This window comes from Sorex araneus, chromosome 1, assembly GCF_027595985.1.
Source record: "Sorex araneus isolate mSorAra2 chromosome 1, mSorAra2.pri, whole genome shotgun sequence".
Taxonomy (NCBI): Eukaryota; Metazoa; Chordata; class Mammalia; order Eulipotyphla; family Soricidae; genus Sorex; species Sorex araneus.
This window is the reverse complement of record NC_073302.1, coordinates 87,314-108,250: the sequence shown is the minus strand read 5'-3', so window position 1 is coordinate 108,250 and position 20,937 is coordinate 87,314. Positions and strand designations below refer to the sequence as shown.

The window sequence follows — 20,937 nt, the reverse complement described above, 5'->3', positions numbered from 1 at the left end:
ACACAGTTTGGAGGCATTTTGGGGGCGCTGCTCGTGTCCAAAGTGGTTCAGTTGCCTCCGGGGTCAATCTCGCGCGGCGGCAGAAAGGAGCGTACCCACATGGCTCTGTGCTTAAATATCGGCACAGGGCAGATCCGGAAGTCCCGCCCCATCGGCTTTCCTGGGCTTCCTGCATAGTCTAAAAACCAGCTGTTGCCTCACTGCATTCAAAAAGAAAGAGTTGAGAGAGAAAAGACCATACCCCGCTGGCGGCGCCTGGGCCATTAGCTCTGAGCACACAGTTTGGAGGCATTTTGGGGGCGCTGCTCATGTCCAAAGTGGTTCAGTTGCCTCCGGGGTCGATCTCGCGCGGCGGCAGAAAGGGAATGTCAATAACACTTGAAAAAAGACTTAGAACTGAAATATACAATGTTTGAAAAGAAACATACAACTAATTCTTAGACTTAAAGGTAAAGCTAAAAGAGGTCTGAAAGTCTGATATCAGCCAGTAAGTGGGAGAATGACATTACAGTGAATATACAGAAAGTAAATGGGATAAAAGATAGGAGTAGAAATCAACATTGATGTACTAGAAAAGGAGTAGAAAGTCAAAGATTGAGATTTTTCTGTTTAAACTGGCAAACCTTTAGGAAGAAAGCATTCATGGAAGGAAACAGAAAGAAGAAAAAGGGAAGCATCCAGCTTAGAGTTCAACTCTCAGACAAGATACTTGTACTTGTCTTTTGACTTAGGAGTTTTGTGGTGAGTGGGCCTTCAAGCATATAGCTGTGGTCAAACATTAGCATAAACATTTTTTCAAGAACCGGAGGACTGGGACATTTTTACAAGAGCAGGATGGTTAGCCAACAGGAACAGACAGATCAGCCTTCTGGATATCTACTGTTACCTCCCCTAGTTGCCCCGGGTGCCATTAGTTACTTCTAGTTTTACCTTAAGGCCATAACATAGATTGAAGCTTAAGCATACATAAGCGCTGTGGAGTTACAATAAAGTAGCTTTTGCTCACCTGTGTCTGTGTGTGTGTGTTTGTCTCCCCCCATCACTTTCGAACCCTCTCCTCGTAAACCCTGTTATCTGCTTCCGCTCACCACAGAGTTTTGGGGATGGAGTGGGGAATTCCACTCATTCTTCTCTTGCTACTCCTCCCTTAGATGTTTTCGGTGAATAATCTTTATTTTTTGAAATTTTAATGTAAGAATACTGTTATTTATTCAGCCATTGATTAAGCTGATAATCTCTCCTTTCAGTTCTTTATAGCTCCAGTCTTGTTTCTGCTATTCTCATCCTCCCATTCTCCATCTTCAGAAAAAACCTTCCTTTAACACATAATTTTTAAAAATGTTTTAGCTCTTATTTCTTTTCTTTCTTTTTATTGAATCACTGTGAGATACAGTTACAAAGCTTTCATGTTTGAGTTTCAGTCATACAATGATAGAACACATATCCCTCCACCAGTGCACATTCTCCACCACCAGTGTCCCCAGTATACCCGCCCCCCCCCCACGTCCCAACCCACTCCCTGCCTCTGGCAGACAATTTCCTCTATGCTCTGTACTTACTTTTGGGCATTATGGTTTGCAATATAGGTCCTGAGAGGCTGTCACGTTTGGTCCTTTATCTACTTTCAGCACACATCTCCCGTCCTGAGTGATCCCTCCAACCATCATTGACTTAGTGATCCCTTCTCTATACCAGCTGCCTTATCCCCCAGCTCATGAGACAGGCTGCCAACTATGGTTAGCTCTTATTTCTAGCCTGATTTTTTGTTTTTGATTTTTGGGCCACTCCCAGTGTTGCTCAGGGCTTCTCCTAACTGTGCTCAGGATCACTCCTGGTGGTGCACTGGGATCTTATGGAGTGCCATGGTTTAAACCCGTGTGGGCCAAGTGCAAGGCAAGTATTGTACCTCTGTACCATCTTTCTGGCCCTTATCCTGACTTAAAAATTATATATTTTGGCTTAATTAACATTACAAAAAATGTGTTCCAGTAAATGGATCTCCAGGTTGTATTTCCGTCTGGTTGCTTCTGTTGGTGTCTGCTTTTTCCCTGCTGGAATGGTCTTTTTTGAGTTTATATCAGTTCTTTGTTGGTAGTTGCTTCTCTTGTTTTCCTTATTGTTTTGGTGGAAGAATCTGAAAGTTATGTTTTTTTAAATAAAAATTTAAATTTTTATTAAATTTCTTGCTTAAGTTAAAAAATTTAAGTTTCTCGACTTACCAGTTGCATGTTCTTCATAGAAAAGTTCCTTGACATTAAAAGTGTGGTGAAGAAAATGAAAATGGCTGTCATTAAGCATTTCCACTTTACTCCTAAGGGTGCTGGGGGTCTTTTGGACATTCTTCACATTATCATAAACCTCTTCTTTATTGTTTAAATTCCGTTAGGCTCTCCTGTCTACAGTGTAAGATATTTCATGTACGAAAGCATTTTAGTCTCTTTTCTGTGGTGCACAATTTTTATGTTGTTTTATTGTTCAAGAATTTAAGCAATAGCTTCATGAGTAGACTTGGGTGCATGTTCGAGGTCAGGTTTGATGAACGTTCCCAAGCCTTTCCTTAGAGCATGGGGCTGTGTTGCAGTGGGGGCTGTGTGGTAGCAGCCTCATAGGTGCCCAGGGCCGCCCCTGCTCCTCTCCAGCCTGGGCCTGAGTCCTCTGTGCAGGAGCTGGGAGCCTGGGCCCGTGGGCTCGGGGCCTTGCTGCACTTCCACAGCTCTTCACAGCTGCTTGGTCACTTTGTGGTAGGGAAGACCAGTCCAGTCTCCTTGGGAGCCTCTGGGGGGCCTCCAGGATTCGGAGCACAGGGCATTCAGTGGGGAAGGAAACGCCGTGGCGGGGAATACCTGCTCAGACAGGTCTGCTCAGGAAAGAGCCGGTCAGGGGCTGGGCTTGATGGAGCTGAGCTCGGAAAAGTGCCGAGAGAGCAAAGTGGGCACTCCCCTCTGGGTGGGGGGGCAGCATGGGGCCAGGTAAGGAGCCGAGCCCTAGCCTGGGACAGAGGGTCCTTCGATAAGATCCTGGGATGGGGTGGGTCATGTTCCAGGACAGTGCGGTGGGGCCACTGTGTCTGGGCAGTCTCACTCATCGTCTCAGTGGCCCTGGCAGGACGCAGGAGCCAACTCAGACCCAGTGACTCTGGTCTCTGGGACCGTGGGGTGGAACATCCTGGTGAGCAGCCCAGGAGGCGGTGTCCACGGGTCAGGACACAGCCCCCAGAGCCACTCCCACCTGCCCCCGAGACCTGTGGTGAGACTGGTCTGGAGGCTCTGAAGCGGCACCCTGTGCCAGCAGGCTCTGCCCACCCGCCCAGCACAGAGCTGCCACACTGACCGGCAGCATCCGAGAGGGTCTGCTGTAGACTCAGGCTGGGGGGTGTCTGGGTCCTTGCAGGCGGCGTTGTGGACCTGGAAAGCCAAGCCGAGGGGAAGAAGGAGTCGGAGGCTGACGATGCCACGAGACGGCCCCGGCCCATCGTCCCCCACAGCTCCATGTTCTGTCTCAGCCCCACCAACCTGTGAGTCTCCCTCGCCCAACACACCCATCCCCGTCCTTAGGGCCCTTGCCCCCTGCGCACACTGGCACATGCCCCACGGCCCTGCTTCTGTGTGCACACTCTGGTCTCTGGGACCGTGTAAGTACCGTCTTACACGTGTACTGTCCCCGCGGGCAGAGGGCCGGGTGCCGTGTCACAGAAGACTGGTGCAGAGGCAAACTTGTGGGCCCAGGCAGAGTTGGCTTGCACCCCGAGTCCTCGGCTTTGTGTCTGTGTGTGCACACACCTTCCCCCCCCGCTGCGCACTCCCATGACCCACCTCCCCGCCATCCCTCACCAGGCCTGCGTGGATGTGCGTGTCGCGTGGCCTTACAGGCCGAGGCCCACTTTCTCATGTTTACCATGTATGTTCCTCATCTGCTCCCTGGTCTGGCTCAGTGTCTGTGCCAGGTGGACAGCAGTGACCAGCAGGACGGAACCAAACCCCTGTCCTCACCAAGGCGTGCTAAGGGGAGAACAGGCAGCAGGAGGAGAGAGAAGCGAGGGCGTGGGCTGTCTGCTGGTGGTTAGCGGGAGAGGGTGCTGCTGGAGGTGTGTGAGGTAACAGGAAGTAACGGGAGGTGTTGGTGGTAGGTGGCAGGAAGTGGTGGGTCACTGCCAGGCAGGTAGATGTGGGAGGGGAGGAGGTGAGAGGAGGTGATGTGGGGTGAGGAGGGTAGCAAGGTGCTAGCAGAACTCTGGCAGGAACTGAGGCTTTCAGAAGGTGGTGGTGGAGGACACCGTGTTCTTTGAGAGAGGTTGGAGACAGTTTTGCTGGGTGTGCACATGTGCTGGACCGTCGTGCTGGCCGGGGGAGGCGGCAGGTATAAAGGCCCTTCACCCCGTCAGGCCAGAGATGTCTCTGGGTCTTTCCAGGGAGGCCTGACCCATAGGGCCACTCAGCTTCTACCTGCACTGAACCCGGGAGCCTGGAGGTCTGCGGCCACTGCCCTGGTTTGGGGGCCACCTTGAGTCTGTGGCCCTGTGCACACAGCAGGGGCCTCGAGCTGGAGGGGGCTGCTCCCCTTTGAGGGACCCTGCAGTCTTCCCTCTTCCTGGAACATCCTCTCAAGAACATGTCACCCAGTGGTTGGGACATGTGTCCCCGCTTCCTGTCAGGGGAGCGGGGCCAGCCTGGCCCCTCTGGGGCACAGGTGACCCTCCTTTGCCTTTCAGGCTCCGCCGTTTCTGCCATTACATTGTGACCATGCGGTACTTTGAAATGGTCATTCTCGTGGTCATTGCCCTGAGCAGCATCGCACTGGCAGCTGAAGATCCTGTGCAGACAGATTCCTCCAGGAACAACGTGAGTGTCGCTGCTCCTGCTGGGGGCAGTCTGGAGGCCAGCCTCTGTCACAGGCAGGGGGGCTGCCCTGGGGTGCCAGGGAGCTTGGCTGCTGTAGGCCTGGCTACCCGCCTCTGGTCTGGGCAGGTGCCAGAGCAGCTGTTCCCATTGCTGGCCCAGCTCTGAGGATGACATTCTGCTTCTAGGTCTTGAAATACATGGACTACATCTTCACAGGCGTCTTTACCTTTGAGATGGTGATAAAGGTGAGCCATGGGGCAGCCCTGGCGACCTCAGGAAGGTCTCTCACACATACACACATGCACACGCGCGCGCACGCACACACACACACACACACACGATTGTGTCCTGCAGCAGATACACAGGCAAGGCCACGGTTGTCACTGAGGGCAGAGTTCACAACCCTTCGAAGGTTCTGCAGCACCTACTCTCAGTCTGGAACTGGCCCCTCTCTCTGCTGTCCTGACCCCTCTGGAGTGGCCACCCATGAGCCCCTCACAGTGCTCCGGATGCCTTGGGGCTGCAGGGCTGGACAATGCCTCAGCTAGTCATGGTCACACAGAGGGATATTGGGCCAATGGCATTGAAGCTCAGAGGCCTTCTGAGACCCTTGGGAAGTGTGGCCTGGTGTATCCCATGTCCCCTCCCCTGGCTAGATCAGACTTCTAGCCCTACCCCCCGGGGCTTCTCACACCGAAACTCCAGGGGCTGCCTCGTCCATGGGAATACTCTGCACCCTAAAGCCTGTTTCTTCCCTAAGATGATTGATCTGGGACTACTGCTGCACCCTGGTGCCTATTTCCGGGACCTGTGGAATATTCTGGACTTTATTGTGGTCAGTGGGGCCCTGGTGGCCTTTGCCTTCTCGTAAGTACCCCTGTCTGCTCTGGATCTGGCTGGAAGCACGCTGAGGGCCCTGGTGGGAGTGAGGGTGGCCCTTTCCCTACCTGGGGTCTGGGCTGTGTGGATGGGAGAGTCTCATGTGTGTTTGTCCCTGAGCTGCCTGCGTGCATCAGGCTGGGCCTCTGACTTGCTTTGTCCACGTAGTGTGACCTGCAGAGTGCTCCACCCACCCTCAGCTGATGTGGGGCTGTTGGTGGCATCTGCCCCAGGGCAGGGGCTGTTTCTCTGCTCCTAGAGCAGCTACATAGCTCGGCCATCATGTTGGGGCTGGGGGCTGGGGGGTCATCAGGGAAGTGGTGGGGTAAGGTGCAGGTGTGAGGAAGACCCTGAGGGAGTGACAGCTGCTGAGGGAAGGGACAGGGCCTTCATCCTCTTTGAGCCCACTGGGGCGGGACAGGGGTGCAGGCCAGGCTGCCTTCAGGGCCCTCACTGACTCTCTTCTCTTTGCCTCCTTGATGCTGGATTCTTGGTAGGAGCGTCATGGGGTAATGCCTTCCCTCGATCCCTCACTGCCCATCACGAGCGCCTCATGCTACCGTCTCATCAGCACGCCCTCCCCTCATCCTCCTTCACCCTGGCTGCATGTTGCCAGGGCCATGTCCCCAGATCATGTCCCTGCCTCTCCTGGGGCTGGGGTTGGGCAAGGACCGGACAGGGCACACAGACCCTGGTGAGGAAGTCCTCTGGACCAGTGCTGGATGCTGAGGACATGGCCAGGAGAGGAGGCTGGGGGGTGTTTCTGGGCAGGGCTGCACATCCCAGGAGGCAGGTGGCTCTGGGCAGGGCTGTGCATGCCAGGCTGCCCGCTGGGAGGGGGCACCTGTGGCTTGGTCATGAGTAACCCTCCTTGGAGACAAGCCCTTTCCTCTTCATCCCACTGAATGAGGAGCTGGTGGCTTCTCAGCTCTGGGGGTCCGCTGAATTTTTGGAGTTCAGGTGCCCATGGCTGCCTCTGCCCTGACAGCCTCTTTCTGGATTTCTGGATTCTGGGAAGGGGAGGTGCTGTCTCTCCTGGGTGCTGTGGGTGCCTCTGGCTCCCGAGAGTCCTCACGCCCCTCCTCCATACTCTGTTCCCCCCACCCCCACCCCAAGCTGGTTTGGGCTAGGGTCAGGGGTGTTCTGGGGTGATAGAACCAGGTTGGCTTCTCCACCTGCAAACTTGATGCTTTGGAGAGTTTGGTCTGATTCTGGGGAAGAATCAGCTGGGCTTGCAAGGAGGGAGGGCTCTGGGTGCTCCTGCATGGGCCTGGCTTCCCCTCTCCACAGAGCCCGGTGAAGCCCAGAGAAGACCACAGGTGTCTGCCCTTCCCCTGCATGCGGGGCCCCCAGGTGGGGTGGGGCCTTGCTTCTGAGAGTGGCCTCCCTGGCAGGAAGCTGGGGGACCCTCCCCCTCACTCCAGGCCTATATTAGGGTGGGAGAAAGCTGCCTCCAGCTGCCCCTCCTGCCCCTGCTCTGGCTGACCGGAGGGACTTGCCACCACCTGAGGTGGCCAGGCCACACAGCCGCACTTTTCTCCCTGCTGCCATCTCTGGACTCAGCCCTGCTCTCGCTCCACTCTTTTATTTCCAGTTCCATAGGGTTTGCCCCCCCTTCTCTCTCCCTCAGACCTCCTGTGCCTCTGTCCCTTCCCGTAAGGGCAACCTCATGGGGGGGAGTTTCAGCAGCTGAGAGACAGACAGACTGGTCTTCCCTAGCGAGGGGCAGGCAGAGCAGTGCAGCCTTTCCACAGGGCCCCAGCACTGGCAGACACCGGGGTCTCCACGTACGGCCCGTGGGAAGTGTCCCCTGCTGTTCGCCAGGAGTGCCCATATGTGTTCCCTAGGTGTGCCCACAAGCTGCCCCAGGGAGTGTCCAGGTGTGGCCCCCTGGGAATGTCCACAGAGTGACCCTCAGCGATGTTCACCCGCCTGACTTCAGGAGTGTCTGCATTCACCCTGGTCGTGTCTACATGTGACCCCGTGGGAGTGTCCATATGCTGGCCCAGGAGTGTTCGTGTCTGGCTCCTGAATATCCACACCCCCGGGAGTATCCACCTGCTGGCCCCTGGGAGTGTCTGTGAACTGGCCCCTGGGATGTCCACATGTCCACCTGAAAGTGCCCACATGCTGACCTTAGGCTGATCCTGCAGCCCCAGGGCAGCCCCCCCGTTCTGTGCCCATTGCCACTCTCCCAGCAACCAGAGGAAGTGTTTGGAGTAAGCACTGTGGAAGTGCTGGAGTGATGGGGATAGCCCGCATGGCGAGAAGGAAGGGTTCTCTATCTGGAGCTCGGTCCACATTGCTGCTGGCCTGTCTTGCATCCAGTGCGCTCGGGCTCAGAGGGAGATGTGCGGGGGCCCTGGCTGAGGCCTCCTTGCTCCTGGGTCCTAGTCCTAGGGCCCAGCAGAGTGCACTCTTGGAGGCTTTCTGGGGCTGGCACAGGCGTGCACCTGCCTGTCTGCATGTGTGGCTTCTCCCTTCTAGAGGATCCAAAGGGAAAGACATCAACACCATCAAGTCCCTGAGAGTTCTTCGTGTCTTACGGCCCCTCAAGACCATCAAACGGCTCCCGAAGCTCAAGGTCAGAGCCTGGCGCTGGGGTGTGCAGGCCTGTGTGTGAGTGGGGGACGCATGCCTATGAGAGCAGGAGCAAAGTTGGGCACATGTGGCCTCACCCGTATGAATGATGCCTGCCTGTCCTCACACGCCTGCACACACAGGTGCCTGCATAGACATACAGGTGCATGCATATGCCATGTGCTGGGAGTATGTGTGCTATTCCCATATGCATGTGTGCCAGGAACACGGGCTGTGAGTGTGCACGTACCACGAGCATGTGTTGTGCCCATGTGCAAAAGTGCGTGCTAGTATATGTGGGCTGTTCCTGCTCTGGCCCACAGGCTGACCACATCCCTGACCACGCCCTGATTAGTTCTGTAGATGGGCAGGTTGTCAGGATGCAGGTGCAGGGGACTTTTCTCATCCCACCCACAGGCTCTGTTCCAGGCTCTGGGCTCCTGCTGGGCCAGACCTGCAGCAAGAGGTTCTCCCTGGTGTCCAGTGCATGCACCCAGGCAGTCAAGCCCAGGACAGCCCCTCCTCAGAGGAAGATGGCAGCAGCAGCTCTTTGTGCCGGGTCTTAGCCCGTGACGGTGCTGAGCCTGCAGGTGCTCTGCTCCCCTCACACCCCGTTCTGCCCTCCAGGCCGTGTTTGACTGTGTGGTGAACTCTCTGAAGAATGTCCTCAATATCCTCATCGTCTACATGCTCTTCATGTTCATATTTGCTGTCATTGCTGTGCAGCTCTTCAAAGGGAAGTTCTTCTATTGCACTGATGAATCCAAGGAGCTGGAGAGGGACTGCAGGTAAACTGAGGCAAGACCTGAGGCATGGCTTGCACTCCATGCTGCAGAGAACACTCAGTTCTGGGAGCACTGTGAATCTGAGTGATGGTCCATTGATTATTGAATTAGCACCAGACACTTTCCACCCTCCTGCCCCCTCCCTCGCACCCACCAAGGACCTGGATTGATCCAGAGTACAGCCACCACAAGCAGAGCTGCTGCAGCTGTCACTGCCCCATCACTGCATCACTGCCTTGGTCAGTGCATCACGGCCCCATCACTGCATCACTGCCCTGGTCAGTGCATCACGGCCCCATCACTGCATCACTGCCCTGGTCAGTGCATCACGGCCCTGGTCACTACATCACTGCCCTGGTCAGTGCATCACGGCCCCATCACTGCATCACTGCCCTGGTCAGTGCATCACGGCCCTGGTCACTGCATCACTGCCCTGGTCAGTGCATCACGGCCCCATCACTGCATCACTGCCCTGGTCAGTGCATCACGGCCCTGGTCACTGCATCACTGCCCTGGTCAGTGCATCATGGCCCCATCACTGCATCACTGCCCTGGTCAGTGCATCACGGCCCTGGTCACTGCATCACTGCCCTGGTCAGTGCATCACGGCCCCATCACTGCATCACTGCCCTGGTCAGTGCATCACGGCCCTGGTCACTGCATCACTGCCCTGGTCAGTGCATCACGGCCCCATCACTGCATCACTGCCCTGGTCAGTGCATCACGGCCCTGGTCACTGCATCACTGCCCTGGTCAGTGCATCACTGCCCCATCACTGCATCACTGCCCTGGTCAGTGCATCACGGCCCTGGTCACTGCATCACTGCCCTGGTCAGTGCATCACGGCCCCATCACTGCATCACTGCCCTGGTCAGTGCATCACTGCCCTGGTCACTGCATCACTGCCCTGGTCAGTGCATCACTGCCCCATCACTGCATCACTGCCTTGGTCAGTGCATCACGGCCCCATCACTGCATCACTGCCCTGGTCAGTGCATCATGGCCCCATCACTGCATCACTGCCCTGGTCACTGCATCACTGCCCTGGTCACTGCATCACGGCCCCATCACTGTATCACTGCCCTGGTCAGTGCATCACGGCCCCATCACTGCATCACGGCCCTGGTCACTGCATCACTGCCCTGGTCAGTGCATCACTGCCCTGGTCACTGCATCATTGCCCTGGTCACTGCATCACTGCCCTGGTCAGTGCATCAACTGCCCTGGTCAGTGCATCACTGCCCTGGTCACTGCATCACTGCCCTGGTCACTGCATCACGGCCCCATCACTGCATCACTGCCCTGGTCACTGCATCACTGCCCTGGTCACTGCATCACTGCCCTGGTCAGTGCATCACGGCCCCATCACTGCATCACTGTCCTGGTCAGTGCGTCACGGCCCCATCACTGCATCACTGCCCTGGTCACTGCATCACGGCCCTGGTCCCTGCACTGTGAGCAGTGCTGCTGCAGCTGTCACTGTCCAGAGCTCGGTGCCTGTTTTTCGGAGGCAGGTACATCCAGGAGTGGAATTGCTGGATGGTAACCTTTGGTCGTGTCTGTGTGCAGTTTTTGTAGGTGCTTCCAAATACTTATTCAGATGAGATTCTCGCCACCTTGAGCGAAAGCTCTGATAGTTCCCTCCTATGATAGATGTTGTCCTTGTTGGGCTGGTCAAGGGTAAATGGTGTTTCTTTGTGGGTTAGTTTGCACATTTGTCATGAACAGTGAAGTCTAGCATTTCCCGTGGTAAATCAGCCACTTGCACCCCCTTTCCTGAGAAGTCTTTGTAGGTATTTTCATTTTACTGGAGCGGTTCTAAAATTCTCACTGAATTTCAGGATTTCTTTAGGGTCCTGGATGGGAATCTTTGGCCCGTTCAGAGGGCTGTGTACGTCTTCTACTTTGCTGGCTGCACTCGGCATTTCCCTTTTTTTCCCAGAGGGAGACTTGATTACCACACAGTTCAGTTCGTATATTCTTGTGTGAGCCTTCGTTTCCTCTTTAGGAAGTAAATTGAAGGTCAGGACAATGTTCTCTTTTGATTTTTCTGTAAATTTATGTTTGTCTTTCACACTTAAATCTTTATCGCTCTGAATTTGGTTTTTGTATGTTGTGTGAGGCACAAATAGAGATGAATTTTCTGTAATAGTTATTCAATGCACTCAGCATTTATTTGGAAAGACTCTCCTAAGTGCGTCTTTGTGGTTTTTAAAAACGGCCTAATTTGGTGCTGGAGATATAGTACAGCAGGTAGGCATTTGCCTTGCACACAGTTGATTCAGCTTTGATCCGCGGCACAACATACGGTCCTCTGAGCCCTGACAGGAGTGCTCCCTAAGCACAGAGCCCAGAGCAAGCCCTGAGCACTGCTGTGTGACCCTTCCCAACCCTCAATTTAAAAAATAGTTTAATTAAAATATAATCTATGGGCAATTCACTGGGTTTTAGTCTTTTCACAGAATCAGACACCTCTCCACCACTGTCAATTTTAGGACATTTTTGTTGTATGAAACAGATGGTAACCTTTGGTTATTACACTCTGCGTCACTGGGCCCAGCTCTCAGCAACCTCTAACCTTTGTATAGTCATTCTGACACAAGATCATATAACAAGTGATCTTTCATGTCCAACTTCTCTCATTACCATCAGGCTTTGAGGGTAATTCATCTTGAATCAATTCCCCTGGGGCCCTTCATTTCAGTGCTTCACCCCCTATTTTTGGGAGTTGAATACTTTACTGATCTCTAGATACTCCACATTTTATTTATTACTCATTTGCTGGTGGACAGTTGGGTTGTTGCTGAATTTGAGCATTAGGAGGTTTTTCTATCACACATCTTCATTCCTTTTGAGTGTAGACCTCAGAGTGGAGTTTCTGGGTCAGAGTAACTTCCACAATTTTGGGAATTGCAGACCACTTTTCAAAGTTACTGAATCATTTCTTGCCTCTCCTCATAAGAGGAGGATATTTCTTTGTTTCTTTCTTTAAAAAATTTTTGTATTGAATATCCTTGACATGCCATTACAAAGCTGTTCATGATTGGGTTTCAGTCGCACAATGATCCAACACCCTTCCTCCACCAGTGTACATTTCCCACCACCAATGTCCTCCGTTTCCCTCCCACCATCCCCCAACCCCTCCCCCCACTTTTTTTCTTTCTTTCTCCTTTTGTGCATTATGGTTTGCAATACAGATGCTAAGATGTCATTGTGTTTGTCCAGGGCATTCAGTATTTTTATCAGGAAGGTAAGCCGGGAGTAGCTTTTTAACTGGGGTGGCAGTTTGGGGTGTGGATATGACTGCTGAGGCTTCCAGAAGTACAGGGAGGTGGGGGGATGTATCCTATCCCAAGAAAACCTGAAAATTTCAGTCACAAAACCCACACACCTGAATTTTCAGCAGATTATATCTTGGTGAGGTCTAGCCTCAGACAGTGGACTCCAAACAGGGTCATGGTAGTAATTTTTTTTTTTATCAATTTATTTGTTGAATCACCGTGAGAACAGTTACAAAGCTTTCGGGTTTAAGTCTCGTTCATACAATGATGGAACATCCATCCCTTCACCAGTGCACATTTTCCACCACCAAAAACCCCAGTATACCCCCCATATCACACCCTCCCCCTACCTGTGTGGCAGATGACCTCCATGTTACTTTTTCTCTACTTTGATTGCATTCAATATTTTGACACCAGACCCACCATTATTATTTGGAATTCTGCCCCAACACTCAAATCTGCCGAAAAGTCTATGTTTGACAATTTGTTTTCTATTGGTGATTATGAATAGGCGGCACAATTTTGGAATTCTGAAATTTTAATAATTAAATCTGGAGGGATTCTGCCAAGAGCTGCTGGGTTCCGAGATTCATATGTGAGTCTCTGGGATCATAAGCAGCTTGATCAGTAGCCAGAGGGGTCATTTGTGGGTGGTGACTCGGGGTCTCTTTGGGGAGGGGGAGGAAAGGGCCGGCTCTACCCCCATCCCCTGAGGCTCTATGTGTCTGGTCACTGCTGGCCCATACTGACTGTCCATTGGCCTCTGGAAGATGATGGCCACTGAGCCATCAGGGGGGATAGGCGGTAGGATGGCACCTTTTCCCACCTGGGGTGGCCCAGCACCGGGAACCTAATGCGAAGTCCGGAAGCATTTCTTCCAAAAGCCGCTGGGTTCCGAGATTCGTATGTGAGTCTCTGGGATGGCAGCGATTTTAAGAGCAAGTGCTGCCAGGGCTCTTCTGGGCAGGCACTAGGCTCACCCTCCCCCCTCCAGTTTACACTGGTCTATTCAGCTTTGCCTGGGTCGAGATTAACTGTGGCTTTTGATCTCTTTCAAGATTTACTTATGGGTCTCTGAAGCAAGGCTGGTAGAGAGCTTACATGGTGGTGCTAGAGTTGGTTCGTGGGGGTGACTGTTGGTGCTTTCAGGAGTATAGGGAAGCTGGGGGAGGTAGCCCATCACGACTCTGAGAAAGCCTGGAGACTTCAATCACAAAACCTGCATACCCAAATTTTCAGCAGATTATCTCTGTGAGGTCTGTCCTGAGACAGTGGAGTCCAGCCAGGGGCAAGGTGGTGATTTTGGATTGTGGGATCAAACAGCACTGGGAGGGCACAAACCTGACCTGCTTCATTCTGATTCACCCTGGTCTGTTAAGCTTTGTGCAGGAGAGCAGGACATTTCTGACCTTACCAGATACTTACCAGCACCAATTGTTTGCCCTTCTGATCTGTGGATTGGAGGGATAGCACAGTGGGTAGGGTGTTTGCCTTGCACGTGGCCGACCCATTCCTCTGTCCCTCTCTGAGAGCCCAGCAAACTGCCGAGAGTATCCTGACCGCATGGCAGAGACTGGCAAGCTCCCGTGGCATATTCAATATGCCAAAAACAGTAATAACAAGTCTCACAATGGAGACGTTACTGGTGCCCGCTCGAGCCAATCGATGAACAATGAGACAATAGTACTACATTGTTTGTCCTTCTGATCTGTGCCCATGTCTGCCACATGTGTCTGCTCAGTACCTCACTGGAGATCTTGGTTGAGGAGCAATGTGGAGAACCTTTTCAGGTGCTTATCAGCTGTTTTTCTTCTCCTGTGGAGTATGTCTATTCTGCTTCCTTACCAAGATTTTTTTTTTGGAGGGGAGGGATTTGAGTTACACCGGTGATGCCCACAGCTCATTCCTGGCTCTGTGCTCAGGGCTCACTCCTGGCAGGGCGTGGGGAACATTATGTGATGGTGAGATCATGCGAGGGTCAGCCACTTGCAAGGTAAGCATCTTTGCAACTGTATCTTCTCTCTGGTTCTCTTTACCCATTTTTAAATTTAGTGTTTGTTTCATTTTTGAAACAATTCTATATAAAGAATTTTATCTCAAAGATCATCACTTGTATCACTCGTCATCCTGTTGATCTTCGATTTGCTGGAGCGGGCGCCAGTAATGTCTCCATTTGTCCCTGTCACGTGCTAGTGTAGCCGAATGATATCTGCTTGCTCCAGGAACAGGAAGAGCCTCGAATCATTCATTCAGAGTTTTAAGAAGTCTGGCCATCTCATTGGTGGGCGGCCACGCGGTCTTTTGATGTCCCGTGGAATCCAGTTGGTAACAGCTCTAGTTCAGCGGTTGTCTCTGAATTGCATTACGTGTCTGGCCCATCTGATTTTTGACACCTTGGCAAACGAGACAGCGTCCCTGATTCTTGACCATCGATGGAGATCTCTCGCTTGAGTGAAACATGATACTCCTAGTATGGCTCTTTCGATTCCTCTTTGGGATACCTGAATAGTGTTCTCATCCTGTTTTCATAGGGCCCAGGCCTCTGAGGCATATGTTAGAGCAGGGAGAACGGTGGAGTCAAAAAGATGTGCCCAGAGCCAGAGGTTAATGCTCTTGAAGGCATTCCATGCTGCTCTCTTCCTCCTGAGCAGTTCTGGTACCTCATGTTGAATTCTCGACCCAGGTACACATAGCTGCTGCATTCGGAGATGTTCATTCCATTGAGAGCAAATGGAATGTCAGGGACTAGTTCGTTTTTCATAAACATCATTTGCTGAGATTCAGCAGCAGTCCAACCTTTTCACACTCGCGGTCCAAGTCGGCCAGGATTTGTGCCGCGTGGCTAATGTTTGGCGTTACGAGAATGATGTCATCAGTGAAGCGGAGGTGGTGTAGTTGCCGACCATCTATCTTCACTCCCATTCCTTCCCATTCCAGTCATTGCATGATGTTCTTGAGGGTGGCACTGAAGAGTTTGTCGCCTTGCCGAACCCCTCTCTTTATGTCAATGATCACTTCCTTGTAGAATGGTGTGATCCTGGTGGTTAATCCATAATACAGCTCGTGGAGGATCTTGATGTACTGAGTTTGAAAGCCTTATTTGGCTAGAGCTTCGATGACTGCTTCCATCTCAACAGAATCGAAGGCCTTCTTTAAGTTGATGAAAATTAGACAGAGCGTTATCTTGAACTCTCGTGAAACTTCAATGAGTTTGGTCACTGTGTGGATATGGTCGATGGTGCTGAATCCTTTTTGGAACCTGGCTTGCTCACATGGTTGTCCTTCATCTAGTGTTCTGCCTATTCTATTCAGGATGACTCGAGTGAACAACTTGTAGACGACGGATAACAGGCAGATTGGGCGATAGTTGCCCATGTCGTGGATGTCTCCCTTCTTGTAAAACAGAACGGTCCTGCTGGTTTTCCATTGGGACGGGACCTTGAATTCGAACAGGTAGCATGTGAAGAGCCGAGCCAGTGTATTGATGAGTACTGGCGGCAGATTCTTCAGGTGTTTGGGTCTGACCTTGTCTGGATCGGGTGCTGTACACCTATTTACTGACAAAATAGCGTGTCAAATTTTGGAAGGGAGGACGTTGGGAACGACATATCCATCCTGCAGAATTTGGTATGTGGGCAGGTGGACGTGGCTGTCAAAGAGATCCGAGTAGAAATCGTGAATCATCCTCTCCATCGCCCTTCTGGAAGATGGAATAGATCCATCGGGACGTCGGAGGGCAGTCATCTTGGTCTTGTAGTTGGCGAAGGACAGGCGAGTGTTGCAAATACTTTTCCCGGCTTCTGCCGCATCGGCCAACACTGCTGCTCTTCTCTTTGTGGTCTTCCTTTATTGCTTCTCTGCACAGCTTTGTGAACTCAGACATTGGCTTGTGGTTGCCTGAGGCTTGTGCAGAACCACATTGGCGAATGAGCTTGAGAGTTTCTGAAGACAGGTGTCTGATTGTGGCTTTCCCACTCTCGGCATTTTTTGCGAAATCATGGAGGTGCTGAACCAGTCGTTCATATTCCTCGTCAATGTTGTCAACGATGGCATCTTCCCACATTGCTGCAATAGTGCCAAAGAGCTCCCGGTTGGTGGTCATTCTGGGAGTTCTCTTCTTAAACTTTGCAGTCCTTTCTCCCCGCTCAGTGAAGTAGAATTTTGCACGAAGGAGACGGTGGTCCAATCCCGTTTGGAATTTTGGGACAACAGTGACATCAGTCAGGCAAAACCTTCGATTGAATATGATGTGGTCAATTTCATTGTGGAATTGTCCACCGGGAGATTCCCATGTCCAATGTTTAGATTCGGCCTTCTGGAACTGTGAGTTACCATGGATGGTCTTGGTCGATATGATGAACTCAGACAGTCTCTCACCCTGTTCATGGGACCCAATGTGGAGTTCTTCGGGCAACCTTCTGGGTCCTATCTTGGCATTAAAATCACCAACAATGATCTTGTAGAAGGTGTGGTCTTCTTTATAGAACTTCTCCAGCTCCATGTGGAACTTCTTAATTTCTTCATCATAGTTGGATGTTGGTGCATAGACGATGAAGATAGAAACTGCTGGCAGTGAGCCACATCTATTCAAGCGTAATCATCCGATTCCAGTTGTTAGGCATTCGGATGAATCAATGCTCATGGCCAAGTTCATGTTGACAAGGACACCAACACCACCAATGCCTCTGTTAGTGTATGTTCCGAGAAACAAAGATCATAGCTTCCCAAATTTTTCACTCGTGACTATTTTTCACCTGAGGTATTTTCACATGACCCTGACTATGTAAAAGATACATAAAAATCAAATATCTACTGATAGTAAATCATAAATCAACATTTTTTATACCCTCCCACCCTCCATTCAGTTACTCAACTACATATGGGATCACAGTTCATTGTTTAAGAGGCCAGGTTCTTGATGCGCACTTAAGGGAATGATGCTCACTTATGACCCCTTAAGGGAAACTTCTGTTCATAGCCGCTTCCTGTTTTTTAAAAAGCTTTAGGCACCATGGTTTACAAAACTATTAATGGTAGGATTTTATGTATAGAACATTCAGCATCATACCCTCTGCCAGAGTGTCTCACTCCCCCCCCACCCCCACTGCCTCACCACCCCAGGCCGTGGTAGCTTCCTACTGAGGCCCACTTCTCAGTTCTCTTGCCTTTGGGTATTTGTTATCCCCCTACTATCTTTATATACATATATAAATATCCCACTTATCAGAGGTGTTTTTGTATCTGTTCCTCCACTTCTAACTAATTTCATTCATCATGGTACTATCTACATCCTCATAGCAGTAAATTAGATTATCTCATTTTTTCTTATAGCTGACTGCTATTCTATTGTGTATCTGTACCATAGATTCCTTATCCAGTTATCTTTTCTTGGGTTGTTTCCAGAGTTTGGTATTGTGAGTAGTGCTATAATCGACATCAGAGTGCAGATGTATTTTCCAATAGATGCCAAGAAGGGAAGTTTCTGATTTGTAGGGAAACTCAATTCCTAGTTTTTTGAGAAGTGTCTGTATGGTTAGGGAAGTACAAATCAGAATGAGATATCATCTCACACCAGTGAGACTGCCACACATTGCAAAGAACAAAAATGTTTTCCAAAATGTTGAACTAGTTGACATAGCACCACCAGCAGTGAATGAGGGTTCTGTTTCTCACACATCTTTGTCAACAATGATTGTTGGGTCTTTATTTGTTTATTTTATTTATTTATTTTTCTTCTTTCCTTCCTTGGTTTTGGGGTCATACCTGGCAGTGCTCAGGGCTTACTCCTGCTCCATACTCAGAGATTCCTCCTGCCGGTGTTTGGAGACCACAGCCAAGGGTTAAACCTAGGTTAACCATGTGCATGACAAGCACACTTCTCACTGTACTCTTTCTCCAGCCCCAACACTGGTTGTTTTTGTGCTTTGTGATGTGTGGCAGTCTCATTGGTGTGAGATGATATCTCATTCTGATTTGTACTTACCTAACCATAAGTAGAGCATATTTTTTTTAAAATTTATTTGTTTTTAATTAGAGAATCACCGTGGGGGTACAGTTACAGATTTATACACTTTTGTGCTTATACTTCCCTCATACAAAGTTTGGGAACCCATCCCTTCACCAGTGCCCATTCTCCACCACCTGTAAACCCAGTGTCCCTCCCACCCTCCCCAATCCCATCTCCCCCCCACCCCACCCTGCCACTGTGGCAAGGCATTCCCTTCTGTTTTCTCTCTCTAATTAGCTGTTGTGGTTTGCAATAAAGGTGTTGAGTGGCCGCTGTGCTCAGTCTCTAGCCCTCATTCAGCCCGCAACTCCCTTCCCCCACATGGCCTTCGACTACAATGTAGTTGGTGATCGCTTCTCTGAGTTGCCCTTTCCCCGGAACGTGAGGCCAGCCTCGAAGCCATGGAGTCAACCTCCTGGTACTTATTTCTACAGTTCTTGGGTGTTAGTCTCCCACTCTGTTATTCTATATACCATAGATGAGTGCAATCTTTCTATGTCTGTCTCTCTCTTTCTGACTCATTTCACTCAGCATGAAACTTTTCATGCCCATCCACTTAACTACAAAATTCTTGACCTCCTTTTTTCTAACAGCTGCATAGTATTCCATTGTATAGATGTACCAAAGTTTCCTCAACCAGTCATCCGTTCTGGGGCATTCGGGTTTTTTCCAGATTCTGGCTATTGTAAACAGTGCTGCGATGAACATACATGTGCAGATGTTGTTTCGATTGTACTTTTTTGCCTCTCTGGGATATATTCCCAGCAGTGGTATTGCTGGGTCAAATGGGAATTCAATATCTAATTTTTTGAGAGTCGTCCAAATTGTTTTCCAGAAGGGCTGAACCAGTCGGCATTCCCACCAGCAGTGAAGAAGGGTCCCTTTCTCCCCACATCCTCTCCAACAGCGGTTGCTTTTGTTCTTTTGGATGTGTGCTAGTCTCTGTGGTGTGAGGTGGTATCTCATGGTTGTTTTGATCTGCATCTCTCTGATGATTAGTGATGTAGAGCACTTTTTCATGTGCCTTTTGGCCATTCGTATTTCTTCCTTGGTAAAGTTTCTGTTCATTTCTTTGCCCCATTTTTTGATGGGGTTGGATGTTTTCTTCTTGTAGAGCTCAACCAGTGAGTAGAGCATATTTTTTAAAATAGCTTTGAACATCTGTGTGTCTTCTTTGAGGAAATTTATGTTCATCTCTTCTCCCTATTTTTGATGGAGTTTGTTGTTTTTTCCCTTGTAAAGTTCTACCAATCTTGAGGCCAGAGTGATAGAATAGTGGGTAGGGTATTCATCTTGCATGCAACTGGTCCTGGTTCCATCTCTGGCACCTCATATGGTCCCCTGAGACTTCTAGGAATAAACCCTTAGTACAGCTGGGTGATGCTCCTACCAAAAGTTCTACCAATGCTTTATCTATCTTGGATATTAAGCCTTTGTTAGATGAGTGGTGGGAAAGTGTTTTCTCTCAGACTATGGGGTGTCTTTTTAGTCTAGCCACCATTTATTTTATGATGCAGGAAACTTCTTAGTGTCATGTGTCCACATTTATTGGTATTTGCTTCTCTTTGCATTGCCAATGGTATTGAATTATTGAAGGTACTTCTAAGATTCAATGTCATGAAGGGTTTTACCTATGTTTTCCTCAGTATAATTTATGGATTCAGGTTTTACATTGAGGCCTTGAGTCCAGTTTGATTTGACTTTTGTGCTTGGTGTTAGAAAGAGGTCTGAGTTCATTTCTTTGTTTGTTTGTTTTTGCTTTCTGGGTCACACCCGGCGATGCGCACCTGGTCACTCCTGGTTCTGCACTCAGGAATCACTCCTGGTAATGCTCAGGGGACCATATGGGATGCTGGGAATCGAACCCGGGTCAGCCGCTTGCAAGGCAAACACCCTACCCGCTGTGCTATCTCTCCAGCCCCTGAGTTCATTTTTCCATATGTGACAAAGCAGTTTTCTCAGCACCATATGTTGAAAGGACTTTTCTTGCTTCACTTCATACTTTTTGTGGCTTTATTGAAGATTAATTGCCCATATATCTGAGGATCTGTCTCAGGGTTCTCAGTTAAATTCCATTGGTCTGAGAGTCTGTCTTCATTCCACACCACACTGTTTTGACTACAATAGCTTTATAGTATAATTTGAAGTTGGGGAAAGAAAAACCTTCCACATTCTTTTTTCCCTATGATTGCTTTGGCTATTCAGAGTTTTGATGCTGGTGGTGTCCCTGGTTGACTTATGTGAAGTGGAGAGGAGAGAGGAGACACCCTTGTGAAGGGAACCTGCTGCTTTCTCTTTCTCAGCCTCTGTCACCCAGGGAATAAGAGTCTGCTGTGGGCCTTGCTCCTTGCAGGAAGGAAAGTCAGTTCTAGAGCTTACCCAGGCTTTTTGGGGTCTTGCCTTTCTCTCAGAAAAAATTTCAGGAAAAGATGAGCAGTGAAGCAAAAAATAAAATTGATTTTATGTGGAAGTTTTGAAGAAGGGGAGGAAGGGAGGGAGGGAGGGAGGGGAGAGGGAGAGAAAGAGAGAGAGAGAGAGAGAGAGAGAGAGAGAGAGAGAGAGAGAGA

General features: G+C 50.3%; 1 protein-coding gene across 7 annotated transcripts in view; it reads left to right on the top strand.

Annotated features, from left to right (window-relative positions):
- CACNA1B (calcium voltage-gated channel subunit alpha1 B) overlaps positions 1–20,937 on the top strand; it is a 176,099-nt gene that overhangs the window by 94,710 nt on the left and 60,452 nt on the right. For all 7 annotated transcript variants that reach the window (XM_055144303.1, XM_055144288.1, XM_055144268.1 and 4 more), the window contains 6 exons: positions 3,391–3,514; positions 4,709–4,838; positions 5,024–5,083; positions 5,599–5,705; positions 8,205–8,301; positions 8,925–9,085. In XM_055144303.1, coding sequence (XP_055000278.1) covers positions 3,391–3,514; positions 4,709–4,838; positions 5,024–5,083; positions 5,599–5,705; positions 8,205–8,301; positions 8,925–9,085 — 679 coding nt within the window. The remainder of the gene's footprint in view (positions 1–3,390; positions 3,515–4,708; positions 4,839–5,023; positions 5,084–5,598; positions 5,706–8,204; positions 8,302–8,924; positions 9,086–20,937) is intronic.